A 26,855-nucleotide genomic window follows, 5' to 3' on the forward strand; every position below is an offset into this window, starting at 1 on the left:
GAGGTGTTCAGAGACAGGTTCCTGCAGCTCACGCACTGCACAGTGAGAGGAGAAACAGCCATTCACTGGGATGGTGAGGCCAAGCCTGTTGCAACAACACCCAGAGTTCTAGGCGGAAACATTCCTACGTGGCACACAGCCCAGCTGCCTACAAGGACTCACCCCCACTCTCACTGGATTCTTGGTTCTCCCTGGAGTTTAGGAGCTCAGAGTTTCAGCCAGGAAGACACAGGTGTCTGGGAGGCAGTCAGGGTGATCCTCTGCGCTGTGCACTGAACTCAGCCAGGAGGCCGGGCCAGAGGGGATTCCCAGCCTGGATCCTGAAATCCCGTTTGGCAGCTTGCATTTAGTTTCCTTTTCACTTGTTTCATCAGCTTCGTTGCTATTTTTGCCTTCTGGGGTTCATTACACAATCTCTGATGATGTAAAAAAACTCAAGTCACTTGTCCATTTTAAGTATGTAGAGGGCTTTGCTTTGGGCTGTTTCACTTTAAGGAAGATTCAGAAACTGCCTCAGCGACAGGAAATTAACCCAGAACCCACACAGAGGGACTTGCTCACATGCCAGCAGAGGGCGGCCTCTGAGGCTTGTTCAGCAGCTGCAGCCAATGTGTTGTCCTTTTAACTGTTTTCTCAAACTTAGGTTGCCCTGGCTCACTGCACCCCAGATAGTGATTCTGAGAATTAATGTCCAGCTCAGAGAACAGCCTGGGATCTGAAGTAAATGCAGGCTTGATGCAGACGGGCATGTTCTGAAAGGGCCAGTCTGAGTTAGCAGCAGCAGCGGGTCCGGGCAGCAAACACTGAAAACAAGGCATGGGCTGCTCCCGACTGTTCCTGGGCCATCGACCTTCTGATGGGAGCGTTCTGAGAGTGACAGGGGTGCAGATGTAGAATCCTCTGGTTGGGTATGTCCTAGAGGAGTTAGGAGAGCTAGGCAGAGAGGCCTTTAGCCAAGAACTTAGTTCCAGCTGCATTCTGAAGTGAGCTAGAAAAAAATTGGGAAACCAGTCTATCCAAGGCCTGTGACAAGATGTCCAGGGTATGAGGAAGGAGAAGAGAGACGACTGCAACCAGGGCACTTAGATCTCTCTGCCCATTGTCCATCCCCACACCCGGTGGGAGGCCTGAGGAGGGGCGCTGGCCCCCAGCTGTCAGCTGTGAGCACAGGGCAACCCCGGCCTGGGCAGAGTCAGCTTCCCTCAAGCTGGAGACAGACTTCCCATCGTGGTCCTGAAGCTTCACAGGCAAAATGTCTCCAGTTTAGACTGGCCTATTTTTAAATTTTGTATACATTTATACAAATGGCATGTGTTTTCTTTTGTGTTGAGTTTCTCTTACTCACTACTATGTTTGTGCAAGCATTGTGTTTCTCACATCGTGTTATTAACAAACCTATTATAAGCATAGATAACAACGTATTTATTGATGCCATTTTAAGGGATATTTATGTCATTTCATGTTTGGTACTGTTATCAAGAGTGCTGGTATAAATATTCTTTACTTATATCCTGATGCATATTCACTTGATTTTTTTTTGATTGCTGGACTTTCTAGGTCATAGGCTGTGCATATTTCAACTATGCTACAAAGTGTTTTTTAAAGTAAAATTTATACGCCAAATAGCAATTGCTCTATATGATCATCACACTTGACATTTTCAGTCCTTTAAAATTTTTATTTGCAGACAATATACATTTACTTAAAAATTTGAAAATCCAACCAAATACTTTCAGATATAATGTTTGTAAAGCTAGCCAGAGTAACAACCAAAATTTTTGTGATACTTGTTGTGTATGAAAATGCAAGGAAAACCTACTCCATTAAAAAGTAGGAAATGTAATGAAAAAACTGCTTCATTCATTCTTGCAACAACAGTAAGTAATAAATATGTTGGGGAAAAAACCTCAGAAAGAATGTGAGGACTATATAATCAAGCCAGTAGCAAAACTTCATTGAAAGACATTTTAAAAATAGTTCAATCAATTGGCAGCATTTGCTTCTTTTGTTTGCTTATGAAGTGGTTAAGAAACTTTTGCTAAAAAAAAATAAAAATAAAAAAAAAAAAAAAGAAACTTTTGCTAAATAACTATTTGCTCACTAAATGACACTGTGAGTCTCAGTAGGAGGCAGCCTTGGCAGTCTCCCATTGTAGACTCTGTATTCCCTTCTCACTGATGCTGACCACCTCATCACATGCTTACATGTCTTTTGCTCACTCAGAAGAATTAGTTGGACAAGTTGCTTAATCCTTATGAATGATCAAGATGAAAAAAAAGACAATCTCAATGTAACAGAGAAAGCTTCTATTTTTTGTTAGTTTCTGGCCATCTAATTTGAATCAAATTTCAATTATAGACTTATACTTAGAGGCCAAAAGTGAAAGTAATTTGTCCTGTCAGTGCTACATTAAAAAGGATTAAAGTCTAGGACTTCCCTGGTGGTCCAGTGGTTAAGAATCCGCCTGTTAATGCAGGGGACACGGCTTCCATCCCTGGTCAGGGAAGATAACATATGCTGTGAGGCAACTCAATCTGCACACCACAACTACTGTGTCCGAGCCCTAGAGTCTGTGCTCGGCAGCGAGAGAAAGCTCCACGGTTCAAAGCCCGAGCACCTCCACTAGAGAGCAGCCCAGGCTTGCTCCAACCAGAGAAGGCCCACCTGCTGCAACAAAGACCCAGGCCAGTCACAAATATTAATCAAAATTAACTAGTCTACACTTTATTAAGAACTCCCTAATGTCTCTCCTCCCCCTCCCCACACACTCTGGTTGCAGCAATTTTTTATTTATTTTCTTATTTTTGGCTGTAAGACTTGTGGGATCTTAGTTCTCTGACCAGGGATGGAACTCGGGCCCCCTGCCCTGAAAGCATAGAGTCCCAACCACTAGATCTCCGGGGAATTCTCAGATCTCCTTAGTTTTTTACCTGATGTTCCTTTTCTGTTATGGGATGTCATTTAGGATGCCCCATTACCTTTAATGGCCACGTCTTCTTAGGCACCTCCGACTATGACAGTTCCTCAGTAATAGACTTTTTATGTTATTGTCAGTGGTATCATTTTTAAATATCATATTCCAACTTTTTATTGATCATATAAAAAGAAGTGGTTGATTTTTAATATTGATCTTGTTTTCCTACTGCTCCCTCCATCTTGAGCTGTGTTGGTCACCATGGAGCCAACAACCCATGTGGTCAACTGGGCGCTTGACTAGTCCAGCCTGAGCTGTGCTATGACTGAAAGTATGTCCTGTATTTTGAAGGCACTATGGAAAAGAAGAATGTACCTATCTCATTAATAAGTTTATATTGGCTTATGTTGAAATGATAACATTTAGATATACTGTGTTAAATAAAATATACTGTTAAAATTAACTAGTTTCTTTTTACTCTTCTGATGTGGCCTCCAGAAAAATTTAAATCGCACATTCATATAAAAAGAAGTGGTCTTTTAATATCCTAGCTGCAGTCACCATCTGCACTGATTTTGGAGTCCAAGAAAATAAAGTCTGTCAGGTTTCCATTGTTTCCCCCACCTATTTGCCATGAAGTGATAATGAGTTTGAACAAACTCTGGGAAGTACTGAAGGACAGGGAAACCTGGCATGCTGCATTCCACGGGGTCGCAAAAAGTCAGACCTGACTTAGCGACTGGAAAACAACAACAAAGTTGATAAAGTTATGTGATGTCTTGCTGCTTACGGCTAAGGCCTCCAAAAAATTCAGATCAACTTAGTTTAACATCATTCTATTTTGTTTTTTATATACATTATTTTTTTCTTTTTATTTAAATATATTTATTTTTAATTGAGTGATAATTGCTTTACAATACTGTGTTGGTTCTGCCACATATCAACATGAAGCAGCCAAAGGTATATCCCCTCCCTCTGGAACCTTCCCCCCCCCCCCCACCCCTCCAGGAACATCACTCTATTTTAGATAGAAAAAAAATGTGTCTTTTTTAAAGTCATAAACTGCATGTATTTAATTCATACATATATCATGTATTTCTTGTTCATCAACTTAGTTTAACATTGTTCTCTTATAGATAGAAAAAATAGGTGTCTTTTTTAAAATCATAAACTGCAGGTATTATTGTTTGGTAATAGCAGAATTGAGAATTAAACCTAATTCTTATGAAAAAGAAAACTCTCTTACAAACAAGGCCGCCTCTCCCCAAATCTCATAATATGAAAAGAGAAAAAGAAAAAGAAAAATCTTTTCCAAATGAAAGAATCCTGTAATAATCTAGTTCAAAAGATTTGGCTTATATTTTTCTTTAACATTCAGCAATTCATTGAAACTTTAAAAAACATTAGAAATTCTCAGTTTGTGTATCTTTTTTCCCTGTGGTATATATATATTAAAATAGAAAGGAGCTTAAAGAAAAAGAGTTTTGGAGGCAACTAATAATTTAAGTGACACAGGAAAACTGAAAGGGAGAATTGAAAGTGGGAAATTCCTCTCAAATAGAAAGAATGAAGGGCCATCCTATTTAAGTAGCACACACTCAAGGAGGAAGGACATTCACTCTGCAAACTCTTGAAGACTCAGCTTCAGCATCTGCTAGCAGAACAGGTAGCCCTGTGCCTGTTTTCATCATGACCTACCGGTGCCTCCTCCAGATGGCTCTCCTGCTGTGTTTCTCCACCACAGCTCTCTCTATGAACTACAGCTTGCTTCGATTCCAACAAAGGAGGAGCGTTGCGGTGTGTCAGAAACTCCTGCGGCAGTTACCTTCAACTCCTCAACATTGCCTCGAGGTCAGGATGGACTTCCAGGTCCCTGAGGAGATGAGGCAAGCACAGCAGTTCCGGAAGGAAGATGCCGTATTGGTCATCTATGAGATGCTCCAGCAGATCTTCAGTATTCTCACCAGAGACTTCTCCAGCACTGGCTGGTCTGACACCATCATTGAGGACCTCCTTGTGGAACTCCAAGGGCAGATGGATCATCTGGAGCCAATCCAGAAGGAAATCATGCAGAAGAAAAACTTCACTACGGGAGACATGACCATTCTTCCCCTGAAGAAATATTACTTCAACGTTGGGCAGTACCTGAAGTCCATGGAGTACAACAGCTGTGCCTGGACAGTTGTGCGAGTGGAAATGCTCAGGAACTTTTCTTTCCTGAAGAGCCTAACAGGGTACCTCCGTGACTGAACATCTCCCACCTGTGGCTCTGGGAATGGACAATGTGACTTTGATGTGAGACTCTTCAACGATCGGAGGCTCTTGAAGTAACTGACAATGCAATGCACTGGATTTCAATGGACAGTTAAAGACTGTAAGCTACTTTTTAAATGATTTATGTATTATTTATTTATTTAAACTTTTATATGGGAAATAAATTCTTTATGAAACAAAAGTCAGCGTGGCAGTTTCAATGTCAACTTGACTTATGTGACAACACATATTAAAAATTGCCGAGCACCTTGGAGACATTCATTGCAAAACAGGCCTGCAGAGTAGTAGAGTTTCTGGCCTCTGCCTTTGAGGAATTTAAAATACAAGGAAGCCGTGTGGAATGTCCAAGTTATAGGCATACTCTCCATGGATCCATACAGTTTACCTGGTCTTATCTCCTTCACTTCTTTAAATGTACCAGACAGCTCATGTTGTAGGGCTCCTTGATATGATGTGGGTTTTTTTTTCTCTTTTTTAATTATGGAGAAATGTACATCACCTTACATTTGAGAGTCTTACAAAGTAAGCCTTCTTGATGCCAATAAAATACGGGCAGATTCCATACAGTTTATAAAATTCTTACTAAAGTAAATGAAAAATTCTGACCTTCTAAATGTCCTTAGTTGCTTGTTGACTCCAAGCCTGATTTCCAACAATGTAGTCCTCAGAAAGAGCTTTCAGGAACATGAGTTAAAAATTACTTAAGACTATCACAGAGACACTAGAAATTGTTAAACATGGTAATTCTCTCAATTAAAAGTAAGTGAAAAGTAATCATGAAAAATATTATCAAGTTTACATCCATTAAAACTAGAAATGTAAAAGTATATTAAATACTTGTTTTAATACAAAGAAAATTTAGTTTAAATAATGTTTATTAAAATGCTATTGTTAAACAAAAATATATTTTAAATACCTTATAAATATTTATTATAAAATTGTAAACGTGAAATATTTCATTTAAAATAAGTATATTAATTAAATATAAAATTATTTAAAAAATAAACTGCTGTGTTTTAAAAATATTCCTATTTTTCAGCTATTCAATACTCAACTCCCACACTTCAAGGCCGAATCCTTGAAAGACACTCTGAAAATTCCAGAGCATTCCAGGAGCTCACTGTTTACTGGTCACTTGCCCAGGTGGTGGCCACGCTCTGTTTCATCCCCAGGAAGTCCCCCCAAACCGTCCCATGGTTATTTTGGCCCCTGGCCACCGTTGAGTTCTCCTCTGTGGGCAACGCACTCCCGGGGTCCCATAGCCTGTCCCATGGCCTTGGCTGTTTCTCACGTTGTCCAGAATGGCTCTAAGCCTATAGTCTCACCGATGCCACCTGCTCCTCTTCCTGCTCAAGGCCCTCCCATCTCCCATCACCCATAGGCTCACCCCCACCGCCGGGTTTAACTTTGTCCACACCGCGGTTCTATGGTCCCATCGCCAGTATTCTCACCGCCTCCGCTGTTTTCCACTTGTCTGCGACGCCCTCTGACTTCCCAGCGCAAACATTCACAGTCTCATCGCCAAGGCAGGTTCTCCTGTGCACGCATCGCCTTCGCGCCGACCCATTCCCTACAGGCTCATCGCCGCCGCCAGGTTACACTTTCTTTCAATGCAGTCCCAGTCTCCCATCGCCCAAGGTCTCCTCCCACCACCGTGTTTCACTTTCTGCACAACGCCTTCCCATCGTGGCTTAGCCAAGCGTCTGTCTCCTCGCCAGCGCCAGGTTCCCCTTTGTGCGCACCGCGCTCGCATCGTCCAGCTGCCAATTGTCTCATCGCGGGCACAGTGTTTCCCACTGTGCGCGACGCCCTCTCAGCGTCCCGTGGACAAATGTCTCATTGCCGGTGCTGGCTTTCACATTGTCCGCACCGCCGTCCACTCTTCTCAAAGCCCAAAGTCTCAAAGCCACCGCCGATTACCCCTTTGTGTCCAGCTCCCGCCCACGGTCTCATCGCCTCTAGGCTCACGGCCGCTGGTTTTCCCTTCATGCACAACAACGCTGTCCTGTCTTCCCATCGCCAGTAGTCCCGACTCCACCGTGGTCTTTCACTTTTCTTCAAAGCTGTGCCACACTCCCATCGCCCAAGGTCTCATCACCACAGCCGGGTTTACCTTGGAGCTCTGCTCTTTCCCACTGTCCCCTAGCAAAGTCTCATTGCAACGGCGGGTCCTCCTGTGCGCGCATCCCCTCCCGTCGGTCCATAAACAACTGTCTCCTCGCTGATCCCCGCGCTCACTTTGTCCTCACGCTGTCACAAGGTCGCATGGGCTGTACTCCCATCGCCAGTGCCGGGTATCGCCCTCCCATCGGCCCAGAGCGGACAGTGTCATCGCGGCCACCACGTTCCACTTTGTGCCCAACGCCCTCCCACAGTCCCACAGCGAATAGTCTCATAGCGACCACTGTGTTCCACTTTGTTCTGCAAACGCTCTCCCGTCACCCCACAGCAAATCATCTCCTAGCCCTCACGGGATTCGACCCATGAGCAACGCTCTAGCCGGGCCCACAGTGAATAGTCACTTAGCAGCCGCGGTCCTTCTGCGCAACGCCCGCCTCCATCGCAGCAGAGCCATAGTGTCATGGCTGCCTCTGTGTTTCACTTGGTGCGCAACGCCCTCCCATTGTTCCACAGCCGATAGTCTCCTGGCCACCACTGGACTCCGCCTTGATTGCAACGCACGCAGCCACCACCCCACACCCACCCCACCCCACCCGATCCCCCGCCCCCAAATCATTAGAGACAGCCAGTACTCTCATGGAGGCACAGCCAATAGTCTCATGGCGGCTACAACCTTTCACTTTGTCAGCAACGCCCCCCACACCCTCCTGTAACCAATTGTCTTCTGCCCACCCTCTAGAATTCAAAAGTATGAAGTCAAGAGATAACTGGAATAACAGGCAAATTTGGCCTTGGAGTACAAAATGAAGCAGGGCAAAGGCTAACAGTTTTGCCAAAAGAACACACTGGTCACAGCAGACACCCTTTGCCAACAACACAAGACAAGACTCTACACGTGGACATAACCGGATGGTCAATACTGAAATCAGTTTGATTATATTCTTTGCAGTCAAAGATGGAGAAGCTCTACACAGTCAGCAAAAACAAGACCAGAAGCAGACTGTGGCTCAGATCATGAACTCCTTATTGTCAAAGTGAAGTGAAGTGAAGTCACTCAGTCATGTCCGATTCTTTATATACAGAACGGATATACGGTAACCTACCAGGCTCCTCCATCCACGGAATTTTCCAGGCAGGAGTACTGGAGTGGGTTGCCATTTCCTCCTCCAAGGGATCTTCCTGATCTGGGGATCGAACTCCGTCTCCCACATGGCAGGCAGACACTTTATCATCTGAGCCACCTGGGAAGCCCCAAATTCACCCTTAAAATGAAGAAAGTAGGGAAAAACACTAGATCATTCTGGTATGACCTAAATCAAATCCCTTGTGATTACACAGTGGAAGTGACAAATAGATTCAAGGGATTAAATCTGATAGACAGAGTGCCTGAAGAACGACAGATGGGAAGTTCATGACATTGTACAGCAGGCAGGGATCAAGATCATCCTCAAGAAAAAGAAATGCAAAAAGGCAAAATGGTTGTCTGAGGAGGCCCTACAAATGGCTGAGAAAAGAAGATAATTGAAAGGCAAAGGAGAAAAGGAAAGATATACCCATTGGAATGCAGAGTTCCAAAGGATAGCCAGAACAGAAAAGAAAGCCTTCATCAGCGATCAATTCAAAGAAATAGAGGAAAACAGTAGAATGGGAACCACTAGAGATCTCTTCAAGAATCTTGGTATCTCAGAGATACCAAGGGAACATTTCATGCCAAGATGGGCACAAAAAAGGACAGAAATGGTATGACCCAACAGAAACACAAGATATTAAGAAGAGGTGGCAAAAATACATAGAAAAACTATACAAAAAAGATCTTCATGACCCAGACAACCAGGACAGTATGATCACTCATCTAGAGCCAGACATCCTGGAATGCGAAGTCAAGTGGGCCTTAGGAAGCATCACTACGAACAAAGCTAGCGGATGTGATGGAATTCCAGTTGAGCTATTTCAAATCCTAAAAGATGATGCTGTGAAAGACCACACTCAATATGCCAGCATATTTGGAAAACTGAGCAGTGGCCACAGGACTGGAAAAGGTCAGTTTTCATTCCAGTCCCAAAGAAAGGCAAGCCAAAGCATGCTCAAACGACTGCACAATTGCACTCATCTCACATGCTAGCAAAGTAATGCTCAAAATTCTCCAAACCAGGCTTCAACGGTACGTGAACCATGAACTTCCAGATGTTCAAGCTGCATCTAGAAAAGGCAGAGGAACCAGAGTGGCCAACATTTTTGGATCATAGAAAAGCAAGAGAATTCCAGTAAAACATGTACTTCTGCTTTATTGATTACACCAAAGCTATTATTGACTGAAGATCACAACAAACTTTGGAAAATTCTTCAAGAGTTGGGAGTACCAGACCACCTGACCTGTCTCCTGAGAAATCTGTATGCAGGTCAAGAAGAAACAGTTAGAACCGGACAAGGAACAACAGACTGGTTCCAAACTGGGAAAAGGAGTACAGCAAGGCTGTATATTGTCACCTGCTTATTTAACTTATATGCAGGTTACATCATGTGAAATACTGGGCTGTATGAAGCACAAGCTGGAATCAAGAATGCCAGGAGAAATATCAATAACCTCAGATATGCAGGTGATACTACCCTTATGCAGAAAGTGAAGAAGAATTAAAGAGCCTCTTGATGAACCTGAGAGAGGAGAGTGAAAAAGCTGGCTTAAAACTCAACATTCAAAAAACTAAGGTCATGGCATCTCATCCCAAGAGTTCATGGAAAATAGATGGGGAACAATGGAAACAGTGACAGACTTTATTTTCTTGGGCTCCAAAATCACTACAGATGCTGAGTGCAGCCATGAAATTCAAAGACACCAGCTCCTTGGAAGAAAAGCTATGACCAAACTAGACAGCATATTAAAAAGCAAAGACATTACTTTGCCAACAAAGTTCTGTCTAATCAAAGCAATGGTTTTTTTAGTAGTCATGTGTGGATGCGAGAGTTGCATTATAAAGAAACCTGAGTGCTGAAGAATTGATTCTTTTGAACTGTGGTGTTGGACTGCCCTTTTAGAGTTCCTTGGACTGCAAGGAGATCGAATCAGTCAATCCTAAAGGAAATCAGTCCTGAATATTCATTGGAGGGACTGATGCTGAAGCCGAAATGCCAGTAATTTGGCCACCCAATGTGAAGAACTGACTCACTGGAAAAGACCCTGATGCTGGGAAAGATTGAAGGCAGGAGGAGAAGGAGACGACAGAGGATGAGATGGTTGTATGGCATCACTGACTCGATGGACATGAGTTTGAGCACGCTGTGGGAGTTGGTGATGGACCAAGGGAAGTCAGGGGTGCTGCAGCCCACGGGGTTGCAAGAGGTCAGACATGACTGAACTGAAATGAATGACTGAATGGGGACACAGGCACCTTTTGTTCAGTGGCCTTTTTCATCAACAACATGTGACTCCAAATTGAATGTGGTACTTGAATTACTACACTCCCCAGTAAAGGGATGAAGGCTGGTGGCTCACAGGGGATGTTTCCAAATGCCAGGACTACACAGGGCTAGAGCACTTCCTCTCACATTCCATGGCTTGGGTTTATCCTCATGGGAATCTCATTGCAATCAAGTTGTGAAATTATTGGGTGATGAATGCATGAAAAATAAGGTCATGGTGCTGACTTTCAAAAATGTACAACATGAAAGTAGAAAGTTTTTTGGGGGCCAAAAATGAGGACTGTAGCCCTGGAGACAGCACATAAGATAGCTCTGAGAAGCTGTTCCAAAGAGGCACAGAGCTATATATGTGATTTTGGTGAAGGGAGAATACATGTAATCCTGTACCTATTTTTTGCAGAAGTTTTCTGCTAGTGTCATGAAGGTTTCTTGGAGTCACAAGAAGCAGTCATCACCATGAAGGATTTTCGTGCTTTTCTAGATATGAGGAGACAGAAGAATTGGGTCCATAAAATGGGCTCCTGAAAACATCTAACCTTCTGAAGACTTCTTCTGCCAGTTTTCCCTGCTCACAGCATGCCTCACTTCTGCTTTCCACGCTGCGTTCCTTTCCAGGGGTGTTAAAAATCAGCAGCTGCAATAGCACATGATTTAATCCTTGTGGGTAGATGACAAGTGCCAATGGCACGTGCTAGTTTGTCCTTGACAGGGCATGAGACCACGTTTCACGTTTGCACTATTTGTCCAAATGAAGTTCTGAGTAGAGGTCGAGGGGAAGAAGTAATATTCTTGCTTGCACACACTTCGTTAAAATACAATCTGACTCAAATGCTTTTCCTCCAAGTTCAGCTTTGGGGAAAGTGAAAAGAATGCCAGTCATAGTTCACAGTATCATCGCCTGTTTGAAAGAAACATCCAAGCTGATCCCCAAAGACAATGCCTACAGGAAAATAGCCACAGTGTAGACAGGTTACTTGCTGTTTCCTTACTACCCAAAGGAGAGAAGAAAAGAATCATCAGGCAATTCCTTGCAAGTACTTGAGAATGACTGAAGAAATACTGATTAGTGAGTCTTCCATTTGGGTCCACAATCACAAGTCTCATTCTGATCTAAATATAGCAAATGGAAAGTTGAACTCAGTCTTCCTGAAAATGATCTTGAAAAAATATCACACACATGCTGTGGGCAAGGACCAAAAAAGACTAAAACAAAATTTTTGTATCAATGAAAAGTTAACAGTTAAAACTAATTGCAACTTATGAAACACTATATAAAATATGTGACAGATTATTATGCTTAGTCTATTAATTACCACTAACAGTCACTTAATTAGTTTTTCTGTCATCCTGCTGATGAGGTAGCATTTATGTTGCAGGAAGGTAAATAATACAGGATAAAATAGCAATTCAAGTAAACTTCTGCTTTTCATCCTTTTGTGTTAAAGTGGCAACACACATGTGTACATTTATTTAATATAAATTGTACAAGTGTGTGTATACACACATATATTGTTCAGTTGCTAAGTTGTATCCGAGTCATTGCGACCCCGCGAACTGCAGGAAGCCAGGTTTCCCCATCCTTCACCATCTCCCGGAGCTTGCTCAAACTCATGTCCATTGAGTCAGTGATGCCAAGCAAGCATCTCATCCTCTGTCACCCCCTTCTCCTGCCCTCAGTCTTTCCCAGCATCAGGGTCTTTTTCAATGAATTGTTTTCTTCACGGCAGGTGGCCAAACAATTAAAGCTTCAGCACCAGTCCTTCCAATGACTATTCAGGGTTGATTTCCTTTAGGATTGACTGAATTTATCTCCTTGCTGTCCCAGAGACTCTCAAGAGTGTTCTCCAGCACCACAGTTTGAAAGCACCAATTCTTCAGCGCTCAACCCTCTTTATGGTCCAGCTCTCACATCCATACAACTACTGGAAAAACCATAGCTTTGACTATATGGACCTCTACGGCAACGTGATGTTTCTGCTTTTTAACACACTGCTTAGGTTAGTCATAGCTTTTCTTCCCAGGAGCAAGCATTTTTTTACTTGTGGCTGCTGTCGCCATCTGTAGTGATTTTGACTCCAAGATAATAAAATCTGACACTGTTTCCACTTTTTCCCCTTCTATTGTCCATGAAGTAATGGGACTGGATGCCATGATCTTCATTTTTTTAATGTTGATACACCTATATATGAATATGTACAGATAGATAGATAGATATGGGGGGCTCTGTTTTAGCTATGCCTCACGTTGATTCTCTATAAAAGTGGTTACTTCAGACCAGGAAAAGAGATAGATGTTAAATGTCATTTACTTGATGGCTGAAGATTTCCAAATTTGAATTTTGAATTAATAGTATAATGGAAAATGTGTTCATTGAGATTGGCATATTCACTCCAAAAAATCCTTCTCTCTGTTTTGTTTTCCATGCAAACAATCTTAATTATGATAACAGAATGAAATATTCTAAATGCAAAAGAGATGTTTCAAAACTTAGAACATTTAAAAAGAATTTGAAACTACATTTCCATGTTTAATCCTGATGCTTCTCTATGTTAAAGCTAATTAAATTCTATTTGCACTTACAATATAACAGATGAGGTGGCACTGGTGGTACAGAATATGCCTATAAATGCAAGAGACACAAGAGAAGTGTGTCTCTTCTCCACCCCTGGCTCGAGAAGATCCTCTGGAGAAGGAAGTGACAGCCACTCCAGTATTCATGCCTGAACTATCTTTTGGACAGAGGAGCCTGGCATGCTACAGTCTGTGGGGTCACAAAGAGTCAGACATGACATAGTGACGAAACAATAATCATGCAGAAAGCTATACAACCAGAGAAACAAAAAAGGAAAGTTTGTGTTTGATTTTAGATGTTATTCTGTTTCACATAAGAAAACATCTCACCTCTTGGAGTTCACAAGATATCACTGGAAGTGCCAATGCTGGAATGGTTCTATATTTAGTTAAAATCTGATGATAAAAGGTCTTAATTGTGTAATAAAATGAAAAAAATTATAATCCTGCTAGGAAAACATGTTAGCTCTGAAATACTATCAAGAACATAAGAAAAGTACTTTACCTTATTTTTTAAATTAGTCACCATTTGTAACTCAACATGAACAAATATATCAGAGTCAAGTATGTTTCATCAAGAAAAATAATAAAACAATAGAAAAATAATTAATTCACTTTATCGATGTGAAAAAATGGATAGGTTTAATGCAGGAAACTGATACACTGGGAAAAAAATGATATTGATATGAAAATGTCCATGGCTAAGAGTATAAAAATAGAGGAAAAATGGCAAATGCATGTAGTAATGAAAATCCACTTTTTTCCTTTATTGAAAAAGATGAATATGTGGTTCTAAAAGACATATAATTCACATTATTGAATCACTATGTGAATGATAATTTAGTTTGCTTCACTTCTGTATTTGTTACTTTGTGTTTAAATTGGCAGGACAACAAAATGTTCTTTGATTTCCAGTTTTCTGTCTTCTTTCCAGCTTGAGTTTAAGAAGACCAATATAGCCAATCTCTAAGCCAGTATTTGACTACAGCCCATAGATGGCAGTGTAACTCCAGTTCAAGTATCATTTGTTTAGACTGCATCACCACTAGTCAGGAAAGACTCCAAAACTGAGGACCCGGGACGCAGAGATGGAAGGCTGCCTCAGATATTTATTCTCTCGGTACTTTAGCTTGCTCCTGGCTCCAGTCCAATGCTGGATAACGGATTCCTGAAGAAAGGCCATGAAAGACTTCCAGCATCGGATGGAGAGACTGGTGTGATGAAGTAACCCCTGCTGCTTAAACTCTCCTCTCAGACCTAACCTGGGTCAGCTGCTTTCTTGGTTGAAGCTCCTGGGGTAGCCAACAAAGCAGAGAGTCTATGTGACACTCAACACAGATTTTCCTGTTGTTTCCTTAGTTGTACATGTACCTGGATATAGTTTCAACATGCCTTGAAAAATAGATAAAGACATGATGTCTAATGATGGCAACAGCATCATCATCATTCAAAAAGATTTCGACTCTCAGGATGGGAACTGGCTTCAGAGCAAGTTGACAGCTAGATGAGAATACCAGACTCATTGCTATATCCTCATATGCTTCCCCTTAAAATGAGAATTGTTTAATTCAAGTTGATTAGGGCCTCATTGACCACAGGACTCCAAAATTTTTCCAGGCATCACATTTGGAATACATGGCACTCATTTTGCAAACTGCATCCAACTTACCATCATTCTCAGTGCTTTCACAATTAACATTTTTATTTTCTTGATAAGGAGTCAGTTTATTTTCATTTAACTTTTAGACATTCCCCTCTGTTTATACTTGAACATAACTTCACAAGCACCTCTATTCTTATCATGTGTCTTGTGAATCTTTACTATGTTGACTAAAAGCAACAGTCCTAATAAGAACTAGAAGTGAATAGTCACAGCGTGGAAGCTACTTTGTAAACTTTATTATTTTTTTGGCTGTGACAGCCACATGGCTTATGAGACCTTTATTCCCTGACTGGGGATTGAACCCAGACCGACGGCAGTGACAGTACTGAATCCTAACCACTGAATGGAGAAGGAAGTCTCAAATCAAATTTTGCAGTTTTAGTTTTTCAGTTTTTCACTCAAATATTCAGAGAAACTCTAAATTGCTTTAACATTATATATTTGCTCTAAATAAATGACTGTTGAAGAACTGAAGGGAATATGACAAGGGTCAAGAAACATGTAAATGTCGTGTTAAAAGTAACGCATAAATCCAATACATTTGAGACCCAGGCTGATAAAGGTTAAAATAATAACTATTAATAGAATCTGCTTAAACATAAAAAAAAAAAACTGTTGATTTATTTAAAACACAAACTTCACTATAACTCGCAAGAGGAAGAAAAACCTAAAATCAAATAATACTAAATACTTAATACCAAAACAAGGACAACACAGAGGCAAGCCAAAAGAGCAAGAAAGGATAATGAAGGAAATACTTAGAGGTAGCAATTTAATGTAAACCAGATCTTTCTCATTAATATAATACTGATATCCTTGAGAATTAAAAAAAAAAAACATTAAATTTGAGAAAGTAGGTCAATATATATAAGAAACAAATTGAATTTATAGTTAAATATAAAGACGCTTGAACTAAATTTCAATAGTATAAAACAATGAGTAAAGAACATAACGTTATATAGCAGTGTGAACAGAAATATGGTAGCACTGAAATTTTACCTAAACGCTGTGCTTGCGAGCTAAGCTGCTTCAGTCATGTCTGACTCTTTGTGACTCTATGGACCATAGGCTGCCAGGCTCCTCTGTCCATGGGATTCTCCAGGCAAGAATACTGGAGTGGGTTGCCATGCCCTCCTCCAGGGGACCTTCCTGACCCAGGGATCAAACTGGGGTCTTCTCTGTCTCCTGCCTTGGCAGGCAGGTTCTCTACCATTAGTGCCGCCTGGGAAGCCCAGCACAATGCTATCAGTCTGTAAAAGCCCATATAGAAAAGTAATAAAGAGAAGATTTCAAAATATGATTTAGAAGAGGAAATTAGTGATCAACACTCTTGAGCCCTTAACCTAAATTAGGAAATATAATTGTTACAAATATGTATAAATCATTCATGAAAATTATCATACATTAGACTTACACAGAAAATATCCATAATTCTTTTAGGGTAAAAATATGTGTATAAGTTGTGTGCTCAGATCACAATGCCTGCAATCAAAGTAATTTAAATAATAATTTAAAATAATTTTAAAGTATCATTTAGAGATCTATCATCATCCTGATAAATTATGGCAAGTTAAAATTAAAACATAAAATGAGAAATTTAGTAAGTAATGGAAATTAAATCACTATTCCTCAAATGTGCAGAAAAAAAGTTGCACACTGAGATGAATTCATATCCTGGAAACACGAATTGGAAATAGATTGGTCTCATTTATTAAAGTTAACAAGAATATTCATATAACATTAATAGAAGTAGTATAAGAAAATATCTGTCAAATGCCCACTTCTGAATCACCATGATTTGACTGTCATTCTCTAGAGTAAAACTTGATTTTAAAAAAACAGTGGTTAATTTTAGCTCATAACTCAAATAATCATCATCCAAGTGCTTCTCCTCAGAGCAATCACCATGCACGCAGCAGACGTGCTTATCACACAGCATATTAAAAAGACTACCAGAGAATGTTTTTTAATGTATACTAAAAAGGTTAACATTTCATAAAATTCATCATCTTGCAGTTTCACTAAGGATCTTCTTAATGAGACAGTAGTTTTTTCAAACTTCAAGCAAATTATATGTGAAAACATGACAATTACTAGGACATTGAGGTGCCAGTGCTTTGATCAGCACCAGCACTCATACCCAGCATTGTATTTGCACCACCAGTAAAAGTTGTTAATGCGGTGAAAATGACAAAGAAGGTCTGGCTATCATTACAGTAACCATTTTACCTCACGAATCCCTGTAGAGTGTCCCGGGGATCTGCAGGGGCCCACAGGCTGCACTTTGAGAACTGCTGGTTTCATGAATTTCCCTGCACCTGCTCTGGTCAGAGTTGCTCTGCAGCTTTAAAATCTTCAGTAATTTCCTTGGTTCTTAAGATAAAATCTAACATCATTCAAAAGTCTGTCACTGGGCCCTTTTCCGTACCTCCAGGGTCATTCCCGGCCATACTCTCCCTGCATCAGTGCACTCTACCGACTCTGGTCTTGTTCACTTCTTTAAAAGTCCCAGAGCCATTCCTGCTGCAGGGACCCTCTGTACACTCTGCTTTGTTTTGTACTTTTACGTTATGTTTTTTTTTTTTTTTTTCTGGGAAAGTTTGCTCTTCACGAGATACTGAACAGATTGCTACTCACTCTTCAAGTCTCATACTTCAGATTACTTCCCTGGGGAGACTGAAGGTGGTCTGAATGAGCATCCCAGGAAAGTCATTGCCATCAGCCCCTTTTACTTCTCCTGTGGAGCCCAAGGCCCAAATGTAAATACCTAATTATAACAACATCTTTCATGGCAATGTTCTCACTCCAGTGTAGCTCTGTAAGGTCAGGGCCTCTGCCTCTCATACTCAAGACTCCCTCCACAAGGCCAACAAGTAAGGAATTAACTGCACAACATTCTTCTCCACGTATTTTGCATCATTAGGACTTTGGGAAAGGTTTCAAAAGAAACAGAAAGAAACATGTCTTCAAATAAATTTCAGGAGTAAAAAAAGATAGTTTTTTATTAAAGAAAATTATATATTCTTACATTATAAATAGAACATATAACTGCAAATACCATAAAAATAAATTAATTACTATAAATAAATGAATTACATTCACACAAAAACATGCTATTGCATAAGATTCAGCCACAGGGTATCAGATATAGTTCCTCTAATTCTAAAAGCAGTTGGATATCGATATTCCCAATGTTAGTGCCGATACCAAACGTCACTCAAACTAATTCATAGCAAAGACAGAAATCACAGTTCTGGAAATGACTGAACAATGAAGAGACTGAGGTTGTACACAAGTCATGGAGAATCAGCTTCCTTCTTACTTCCTGAGTTTTCTTAGGAGCTTGTTAACACAGAGAAATTGGCTCGTGATTTCCACTCTGACGATTTCCCAGGCGCAGTCGCTGTATTCCTTCTCTTGCAGGTAGACATGGATGCCCTGGAAGTACCTCTTCATGGCCAGTGTGGGGCCCGTCCTTCCCAGAGCAGAGTCTTCCTCTCCCATCACCTGCCCCAGGCAGGCGCCCAGGTCATCCAGCTGCTGATGGAGTCCAGTGCGGAGCTGCTCCAGGATGGTGGTGTCCCAGGCAGCAGAGGAGCGCTCTGTGTGGAAGAGGTTGAAGCTATGCTGGAGCATCTCGTGGAGCACAAAGAAGGCCTGGGCCTCCTGGAGCTGGCCGCCACTCACCTGCTCCTGAGGGAAGCTGAAGTCTATCCTGTACCCCAGGCAGGAAAGAGAGAGATTGCCCTTATTTGATCTACATGTGTGAAAGTCTCCTGCTTTTCTAAGTAAGGCTCTGAGGCAGGTCATGGACTCAGAGGAGGAGATGGGGTTAGAGGGGAGTATCAGTTGTCATCATTGAGGGAATGAAGAACCATTGGTCAGTTCCACAAGGAAGCGTTCTGGTTGAGATGAGCGATTGCGAACTTGGTTTCACCTTCATTTCATCGAAGGATTGCCTCTTAAATATTAAATCCCTAAATGTTCATATCCTAAATTTTCCCAGATCTGTGTACTACCTGATTTGGGGCTTCACAGTCACAAGAGCCTGGAAAGCTGATATGAGTTTCCACTCTTCTGTATCCTTACAGTTGAAGGAAAATGTATTCATTAAAAAAGTAGATGTTCTAATTCAATGGAATGCTTACATGTCAGTAACTTTGAACTAATGATATATTAATAGTTATTGGATCTCTCTTCCTGATGCTAAGATCAACTTTTAAGGAAACTTTTTTAGATTTCCTTTTTAAATCTTCTTTTGCCTGCCTCTCCATATTCCTCTTGAAAGAGTTCATCAGGTGTGAAAAATACCTGAGCTTAACATGTATGGACCTCACCTTATTCTCTGTGGCAGAACTTTTAATTTGTCAAACTTGGTTTTATTTACTCTCTATAATTGAGAAAATTACTAAACATTTATTAAGTACCAAAAATTTGCTGAGTTTGTTACAGAGTCCAAGTTGTTCTGCATGGTGCAAGGTAAATCAATTAATCCAAAACGAGGTATGGGGATCAGGAAGGGACTATATTTGGGACTGGCTGACTGAGGAAGATGGAAGGTTAATGCCTCAAAATAATCATTTTGTCTGGACCTGGATGTTGGATTCTATTATGGATGAGAGATTGGGGGGAGGTGAGGAAACAAAGTAAAAGGACCTGTTAATTCCTGAAAATATCTCCCAGAATGTCTAGTAAGCCTCAGGTAGGGGCATGTGTTAATTGAACTTCCTTACAATCGTTTCATGGGTGTGAGAAATGGAATATCTCATGTCATGTCAGCAAACAAAGATGTCACACCTATCTGTGATTCTGCCCTTCCCAAATGTGAATTTCTGGGCCGCCTGGTAAGTAGCCAAGTAGGCCGCCTGTGCCATTGCCACACACAGAGTCACAGTCCGTCACAGGTGAGCGGTGTCAGGTGATCTCCCTGAGGCAGGCCACTATGGCTGTTTCAGTTCAGTTCGGTTCAGTTCAGTCACTCAGTCATGTCCGACTCTGCGACCCCATGGACCGTAGCATGCCAGACCTCCCTGTCCATCACCAACTCCCGGAGTTTACCCAAACTCATGTCCTTTGAGTCAGTGATGCCTTCCAACCATCTCATCCTCTGTCGTCCCCTTCTCCTCCTGCCCTCAATCTTTCCCAGCATCAGGGTCTTTTCAAATGAGTCAGCTCTTCGTATCAGGTGGCCAAATTATTGGAGTTTCAGCTTCAACATCATTCCTTCCAATGAACACTTAGGACCGATCTCCTTTTAGGATGGATCTCCTTGCAGTCCAAGGGACTCTCAAGAGTCTTCTCCAATAACACAAAGAGTTAAAGTCATAGAAGCAGATCCAGTGTAAATTCAAAATTAACCCTTGCTGGGTACAAGCTCAGACTATACCAAATGATTCATTTCACTTCAGTTCAGTTCAGTCACTCAGTCATGTCCAAATCTTTGCAGTCCCATAGACTGCAGCACCCCAGGCCTCCCTGTCCATCACCAACTCCCGGAGTTTATTCAGACTCATCTCCATTGAGTCAGGGATGACATCCAGCCATCTCATCCTCTGTCACCCCCTTCTCCTCTCACTTTCAATCTTTCCCAGAATCAGGGTCTTTTCCAATGAGTCAGTTCTTTGCATCAGGTGGCCAAAGTATTGGAGTTTCAGCTTAGGCATCAGTCCTTTCAATGAATAATCAGGACTGATTTCCTTTAGGATGGACTGGTTGGATCTCCTTGCTGTCCCAGGGACTCTCAAGAGTCTTCTCCAATACCACAGTTCAAAAGCATCAATTTTTTGGCACTCAGCTTTCTTTATAGTCCAACTCTCACATCACACATGACTACTAGAGAAACCATTGCTTTGACTAGACAGACCTTTGTTGGCAAATTAATGTCTTTGCTTTTAATATGCTGTCTAAGTTGGTCATAACTTTCCTTCCAAGGAGCAAATGTCTTTGAATTTCATGGCTGTAGTCACCAATTGCACTGATTTTGGAGCCCCCCAAAATAAAGTCTGTCACTGTTTCCCCATCTATTTGCCAGGAAGTGATGGGACCGAATGCCATGGTCTTAGTTTTCTGAATGTTGAGTTTTATGCCAACGTTTTCACTGTCCTCTTTCAGATGATCAATCCTCCAAAATTCACTTTCAAGAAAATAAAGTGTAACCACCGCTCCCTCCAAGTGTTCAGGTGTTTAGAATGTGTCTTCGCTGCTTTTCGGCAGTGTAACGCGAGTCAGAGAAAAAGAGAGCAAGTTGGGCAGTCAGGCAGGAAAAGGGAAATTTACTAGAGGGAAAGGAGAGGGTGACTGGCCCTTTTGGAGAACCAGCTTCCTCCCTTTCTGGCAGGATCCTACTTATACCCCAGCAATGAAAAATTTTCTGAAGGGATGGTTAATTTTTTATCTGTAGTTGAGTCCTGTGGTCATATAGCTGGAGGTCTAGAATCTGGTGGTCTTGTAGCTTTGAGGAGATAGGCACCAGTGAGAAAAAAGAATGCCATTTGGGCAATTTGGTCAGTCTCACAGATCACTGTGATTTTATTGTCTGTTTGCAAGGTTGACATAATGAGCCATCTCATCAATGAGACCCCATGTGGGCCCTACCAGGCAGCCTTTCTGTATTAGTCCAGGTAATTGTCCTTGCTATGTCTAAGCAACCCGCTTTTCTTTGCCACTTTTATATAACATTCATATTGTTACCTCTTCTTTGTCATTTGTATTTCACTTTGTAAAAGCTGTCCTAATGCTTCTGCAGTCTTTTCAATTTTGAGGTTTGTTGCAAAAATAAAGAGAAAATGTAAGTGAAAAGAAGAAGAAATATATTTCTTCTGTGATTTTTCAAGATATCAAAACTTTCCACTCTCATTGTACATTCCTAGAAAGTCAAAGTAAGCAGTGAGTGAAAAAGTAATGCACAAAGGTAAAAGGAAAGTAAACAATGTAATTGAAAACAACTATAGTGACATCTTCTTTGTTTAAATGACAAAATGTCCCCTAACTACAAAAATGGGGATGAAGAGCTCTACAGAGTGACAGATTTCAGACCACCCCATGTGAGACTGCTTAGCCGCAGACAGAGCCAGAGGAGAGTAGCAGGCTCTTAGGCAGACTGTTACCTAAGAGGCTAGTTGTCAGCTTTGCTAAATCCCAGTATCTATTTATTTATTTTAATTTGTCTGTTTACATTTCCCACTCTTATGGATGTTATCTGATTCTGAGGATATAGACCTATTAACTCACCATGAAAGAGACTGGGTTATAGATTGGACTGTCATTTTATTCATGTGTGAGGTCAGCTGTTACCTGGAAGCTACTAGGTATAAGTGATTTGGACAGGACGTCATGTTCACATAAGAGATGAGATTAGATGTAATAATGTTGACCAGTGAGCTGAGAATTAAAGGAAGGGAAGCAGATCATCTCAGGGAAATTTGATCCAGTTCCCATAGCTGGACGTGGGAATTTTCCCCCTCATGGGAACGGCTAACAGATACTGAATGCTTATATACTTTGTCCAGGCATAGTCAGAAGCATGCTACATCATTCAAGCTTCACAACAATCCAGGGAAACAAATATGATTATCATTTCCACACAAGAGGAAAACCAGGGTGCTGAAGGTCACATAGCCAGTGCAGGATGGAGCTGGGACATCAACCTAAGCAATTTTTCCCCCGTGTCCACTGTCTCAAGCACTGGACCGAGCTGTCTGCTCTGACAAAGTGCTTCCTATCTTAGAGGAATTTAGTAAGCTCTTCCTCTCCAGTTCCTATTCTTCTTTGTCACAAAAGTGTCGTTTGTTCATTCCAGGAACATTATAATCATTACACTACAATTGAAGAGGACACAGTTCCCATTGCACTTGCTAACTTCCAGTCCTATATTTCAAGTGGTGTTCTGTTGAGATCTACAGAGGAGCCTGGCAGACTATGGTCCATAGTTTCAAAAAGAGTTGGACACAGCTGAAACAACTTGGCAACAACTGAACTTTGAGAGTCCCTGTTTCCATCTGAGAAAATATTTTGAGAAGTTATCCAGAAAGTTAAAAAACCCATTTAAATTTACTCTTACTATCTTTGTTTTCAGAAGATTATCATTTTTGGAAAGAGTCTTCAAATACGGGGGCTTCCCTGGAAGCTCAGATGGTAAAGTGTCTGCCTGCAATGAGGGAGACCTGGGTTCGATCCCTGGGTTGAGAAGATCCCCTGGAGAAGGAAATGGCAACCCACTTCAGTACTCTTGCCTGGAAAATTCCATGGAGAGAGGAGCCTTGTAGGCTATAGTCCATGGGATCGCAAAGAGTCGGAGGACAGGCACCTTCCTGGATACTCCACATGTGCCATTACTGTGTTTATGGAGCTTACAATCAATCAGGGCAGTCAAATGTTACATAATTAGATGGATTCCTTAATTACAAGGTACATAGGGTAGCTAAAAGAGACTGCTTAAGGTTAATGAGGAATAACATGGAGGCTGAATAGTACAGTGGTCAAGTACCACTTGTGCAGTTAATCCTGACTGTTAGCAAGTTAAGTAATCTCTCTGAGTTTTCAGTTTCCTTATTTGCAAACATGTCAGTAACTATAGTAATGATCTCATAGGGAAGTTGTGAAAGTTAATGTAAGGTTTATTAAAAACACTTTGCTGAGAGGATACATGTAAAATTTTCTGTCATTAACATTATTAAAAATTATCTGTACCTTACAGAATTGGTAAAGACATGTCATTACAAGGGTTGAATGTAATTGCAACCTCAGTATCCCTGAGTGTATGGTAGGTTATCACTTCTCAGTGAAATATTTAAGGGGATGAGATTATCCGGACTATCACACAATGACTGAGGCAAAGTTGCCTGTGAAATATTGTAGTGGTAGAGGAGAAAGAGAAATAAACAAAGGCAAAATTGAATTTTTTAGGACTACCAGCACCTAAAAAAGTGCCTTGCGGATTATAGTTGCAACATAATTCATTTTTAACAAATAATATCAGTGATATTGTTCCCTATAATGTCTCCAGTGAGATTAAGGCCTAATCAGGTGATATCATAAAGGTACATACACAACTGAATTCTTTTTAAGAAGGGAGAAAAGGGTAAATAAGGAAAAACTGAGAAAAATCAAAAGCTTCTTTTATAAACTCTTTTTATGCTGAATATCTCTTAGTGACCTGGAAAAGCCACCATATATATATTGTATGAATATTTATGCCTTCTCTGAATTTCACCAGACGCTTCTCCCCAGGAACAACTAAGGAGGTGTAAGAAGCAGGCTATACACCTTTGTAGCTATCAACCACAGCAGCACACATGATTTGATGTCTCCACCCCAGGCACTCATGGCAAAAATGAGCATTTATAATTCATTTCATTACAAAGGTTAGAAAAAGAAAGGAAAGGGGGAAATGTGGGAAAACCCAAAAAAGGAAAGCTTCTCTGCTCACTCTTTAAGAGCCGCCCATCACCCCAAGTCCTCAAAACTTGCCTAGACCTCTCTCCAGGCAGCCCTGCAGAGCCCCCAGCATCCCCGTGGCCCTCCCCATCTCTGTACTGCTGGCCCTGGGGATGCTCTGCTCCAGCCCCGCGTGCTCTCTGAGCTCCGAGCTGCCTGTGAGTCATGGCAATCTGGAAAGCTTCACACGCTGGAGTCAGATGGAGAGAGTGTCCATCATGTCCTGTCTGAGGGACAGGACTGACCAGATTTCCTCAGACCCTGGAGGACGGGGCCTGGCTTGAGAAGACAGAAGCCGCAGCTGTTGTGCATGAGTTGCTCCAGCTGACCTTCCAGCTCTTCAGCACCACGGGCTCCTCTGCAGGTCGGGACGAGAGCCTCCTGGACAGATTCCTCGCGGGACTTGATCAGCAGCTGGAGGAGGTGGACATGTCTCTCAGGGAGGGAAGGACGATGGAACACTCACCTCTAGGGAGTGAGAACTCCAGATTGGCTGGGAAGAGTTACTTCCAGCGAATCAGTGTGTATCTCAAAGAGAAAGAATACAGCCGCTGTGCCTGGGAGGTTGTCAGCGTGGAAATCAGAAGGAGCTTGCTCTTGGCCAACAAGCTCATCGGAAAACTCAGGAAATAAAAAAGATGTTGAATCTGAAAACAGTTCATCTGTTCAACTAAATGGCTATTTTCTAAGTAAGACTCAAAGCCTTTAACTATTTCTGTGTCAAATGAAAAATATGTGATAGCTAACATATGGGATTATTTAAATGTATATTAAATGTTATGTTACAATAATTGTTTAAAACAGTGTTTAGAATCCATTTTCCATATCTTTAAAAGTTGTAATATTTATTTATTTAAATTATTTGAAATATTTCGGCTGGTCATAGCATTTAAATCTTTATCATTCATAAGGTAGTTGTTTTCTATTATACTTTGTAGAAGACTGGTATTTGTTTTTAAGTAGTAGAAATAAAAGTAATTTTAAAAAAGCAGACTGACTTGCACACACCTTTGAATAAAATCTAACCCAAAGACTGATCCTGCAAGATAAACTTACACTGAAGTCACCTGAATAAAGACGTATCAGGGTTACCCACCCTGGGTCATAGAAGGAACAAGGGACAATTTGAGCAGGGACTGGATGTGATTCTTGAGACATATTAGAGGATGGAGGGAGATTAGTGAAGAAAAGCTCAGGACATGGACACAGTTGCCCGTTTGGGGCCTATAGGAACTGGGGTGCCTTCAAGGATTAGTGGGGAACCACATACATCATGGGAGGTCAATCTGCATATGTAGAATCTAGGATCCTGGAGTAGGATGAGGAAGGGAGAGCAAGTTTTCTACACTTGGCCACTCCTGAGAAAAGAGTCTTCCTAAAAACTGTTCCAACGGAGGCAAGAAGAACAAGGCAGGCTGCGGATTGCAGAGACAGCTAAGAGATGTGAGAACCAGCAGCTGCCATGATAAATGTGACTCAAAAGAAGTAAAGAGGGTTTCTTATGCTTATTTATATATATTAAACACACATGTCATTGCTAAACTTTTAAATAATTCACACAAAGGAATGCCTACCCTTGACATCTAGGAGGATGCACCCTAATCCTATACTGTAAAAAATTTAATGGGTATCCTTCTAGACATTTTCATATGTAGTTGATAAACCTACATATAAGGACATACTAACGTATATCACATAAATATAAATTTTTCATATACTCCAGTTTCTCATTTATTTATATTTACTTGCAAATAGATCTTTAAGATTTTTCTTCATTAGTACATAAAAATAGATTGCCTAGTTATAAACTGCTGCATTATGTCTTAACTGCAAAACTAAGATAATCATAAAATCTTATCTTGAAAGTGTGGTAAGATTAATTGCTTTAATTTGTAGCACAAGCTCAGAATGGTACTAGACACTTCCCAAGTGCTCCTTATGTTAACTCTTCTACTTTAATCTGGTTAGAAGATTATTTCCTGATGTTCTGGGTCTGTGGTCAGGAAGATGAGGCAGTTCCCAGAGAGGTGTTCAGAGACAGATTCCTGCAGCTCACCCACTGCACAGTGAGAGGAGAAATAGCCATTCACGGTGATGACGAGGCCAAGCCTGTTGCAACAACACCCAGAGTTAGACGGAAACATTCCTACGTGGCACACAGCCCAGCTGCCTACAAGGACTCACCCCCACCCTCACTGGATTCTTGGTTCTCCCTGGAGTTTAGGAGCTCAGAGTTTCAGCCAGGAAGACACAGGCGTCTGGGAGACAGTCAGGAGGATACCTTGCGCTGTGCACTCAACCCAGCCAGGAGGCCGGGCCAGAGGGGATTCCCAGCCTGGATCCTGAAATCCCATTTGGCAGCTTGCATTTAGTTTCCCTTTCACTTGTTGCATCAGCTTCATTGCTATTTTTGCCTTCTGGGGTTCATTACACAATCTCTGCTGATGTAACAAAACCCAA

The 26,855-nt window shown here is 41.4% G+C and overlaps 3 protein-coding genes across 3 annotated transcripts; 2 read left to right on the forward strand and 1 right to left on the reverse strand.

Moving 5' to 3' along the window:
• The first annotated feature begins 4,515 nt into the window (after positions 1–4,515).
• On the forward strand, positions 4,516–5,164 carry LOC122686305 (interferon beta-2-like). The gene has a single exon (XM_043891489.1). It carries the CDS (start codon positions 4,604–4,606, stop codon positions 5,162–5,164), a length of 561 nt encoding a protein of 186 aa, XP_043747424.1. The 5' UTR covers positions 4,516–4,603.
• A 12,788-nt stretch (positions 5,165–17,952) lies between these two features.
• Positions 17,953–19,977, reverse strand: LOC122686310 (interferon tau-like). Its single transcript, XM_043891492.1, has one exon. The coding sequence runs from the start codon at positions 18,768–18,770 to the stop codon at positions 18,279–18,281; it is 492 nt and encodes a 163-aa protein (XP_043747427.1). The 5' UTR covers positions 18,771–19,977; the 3' UTR covers positions 17,953–18,278.
• On the forward strand, positions 19,703–25,028 carry LOC122685888 (interferon alpha-3-like). Its single transcript, XM_043890941.1, is given in 4 exon segments — positions 19,703–19,804; positions 21,072–21,183; positions 24,396–24,639; positions 24,641–25,028. Coding segments are annotated over 4 exon segments (846 nt in total).
• Positions 25,029–26,855: the final 1,827 nt, after the last annotated feature.

The sequence above is a fragment of the Cervus elaphus genome, chromosome 29, assembly GCF_910594005.1.
Source record: "Cervus elaphus chromosome 29, mCerEla1.1, whole genome shotgun sequence".
Classification (NCBI taxonomy): Eukaryota; Metazoa; Chordata; class Mammalia; order Artiodactyla; family Cervidae; genus Cervus; species Cervus elaphus.

Excerpts from the sequence above, each read along its gene's own strand:
- LOC122686305 (XM_043891489.1), top strand. The coding sequence starts at position 4,604 with ATGACCTACCGGTGCCTCCTCCAGATGGCTCTCCTGCTGTGTTTCTCC.
- LOC122686310 (XM_043891492.1), bottom strand. The coding sequence starts at position 18,770 with ATGACCTGCCTCAGAGCCTTACTTAGAAAAGCAGGAGACTTTCACACA.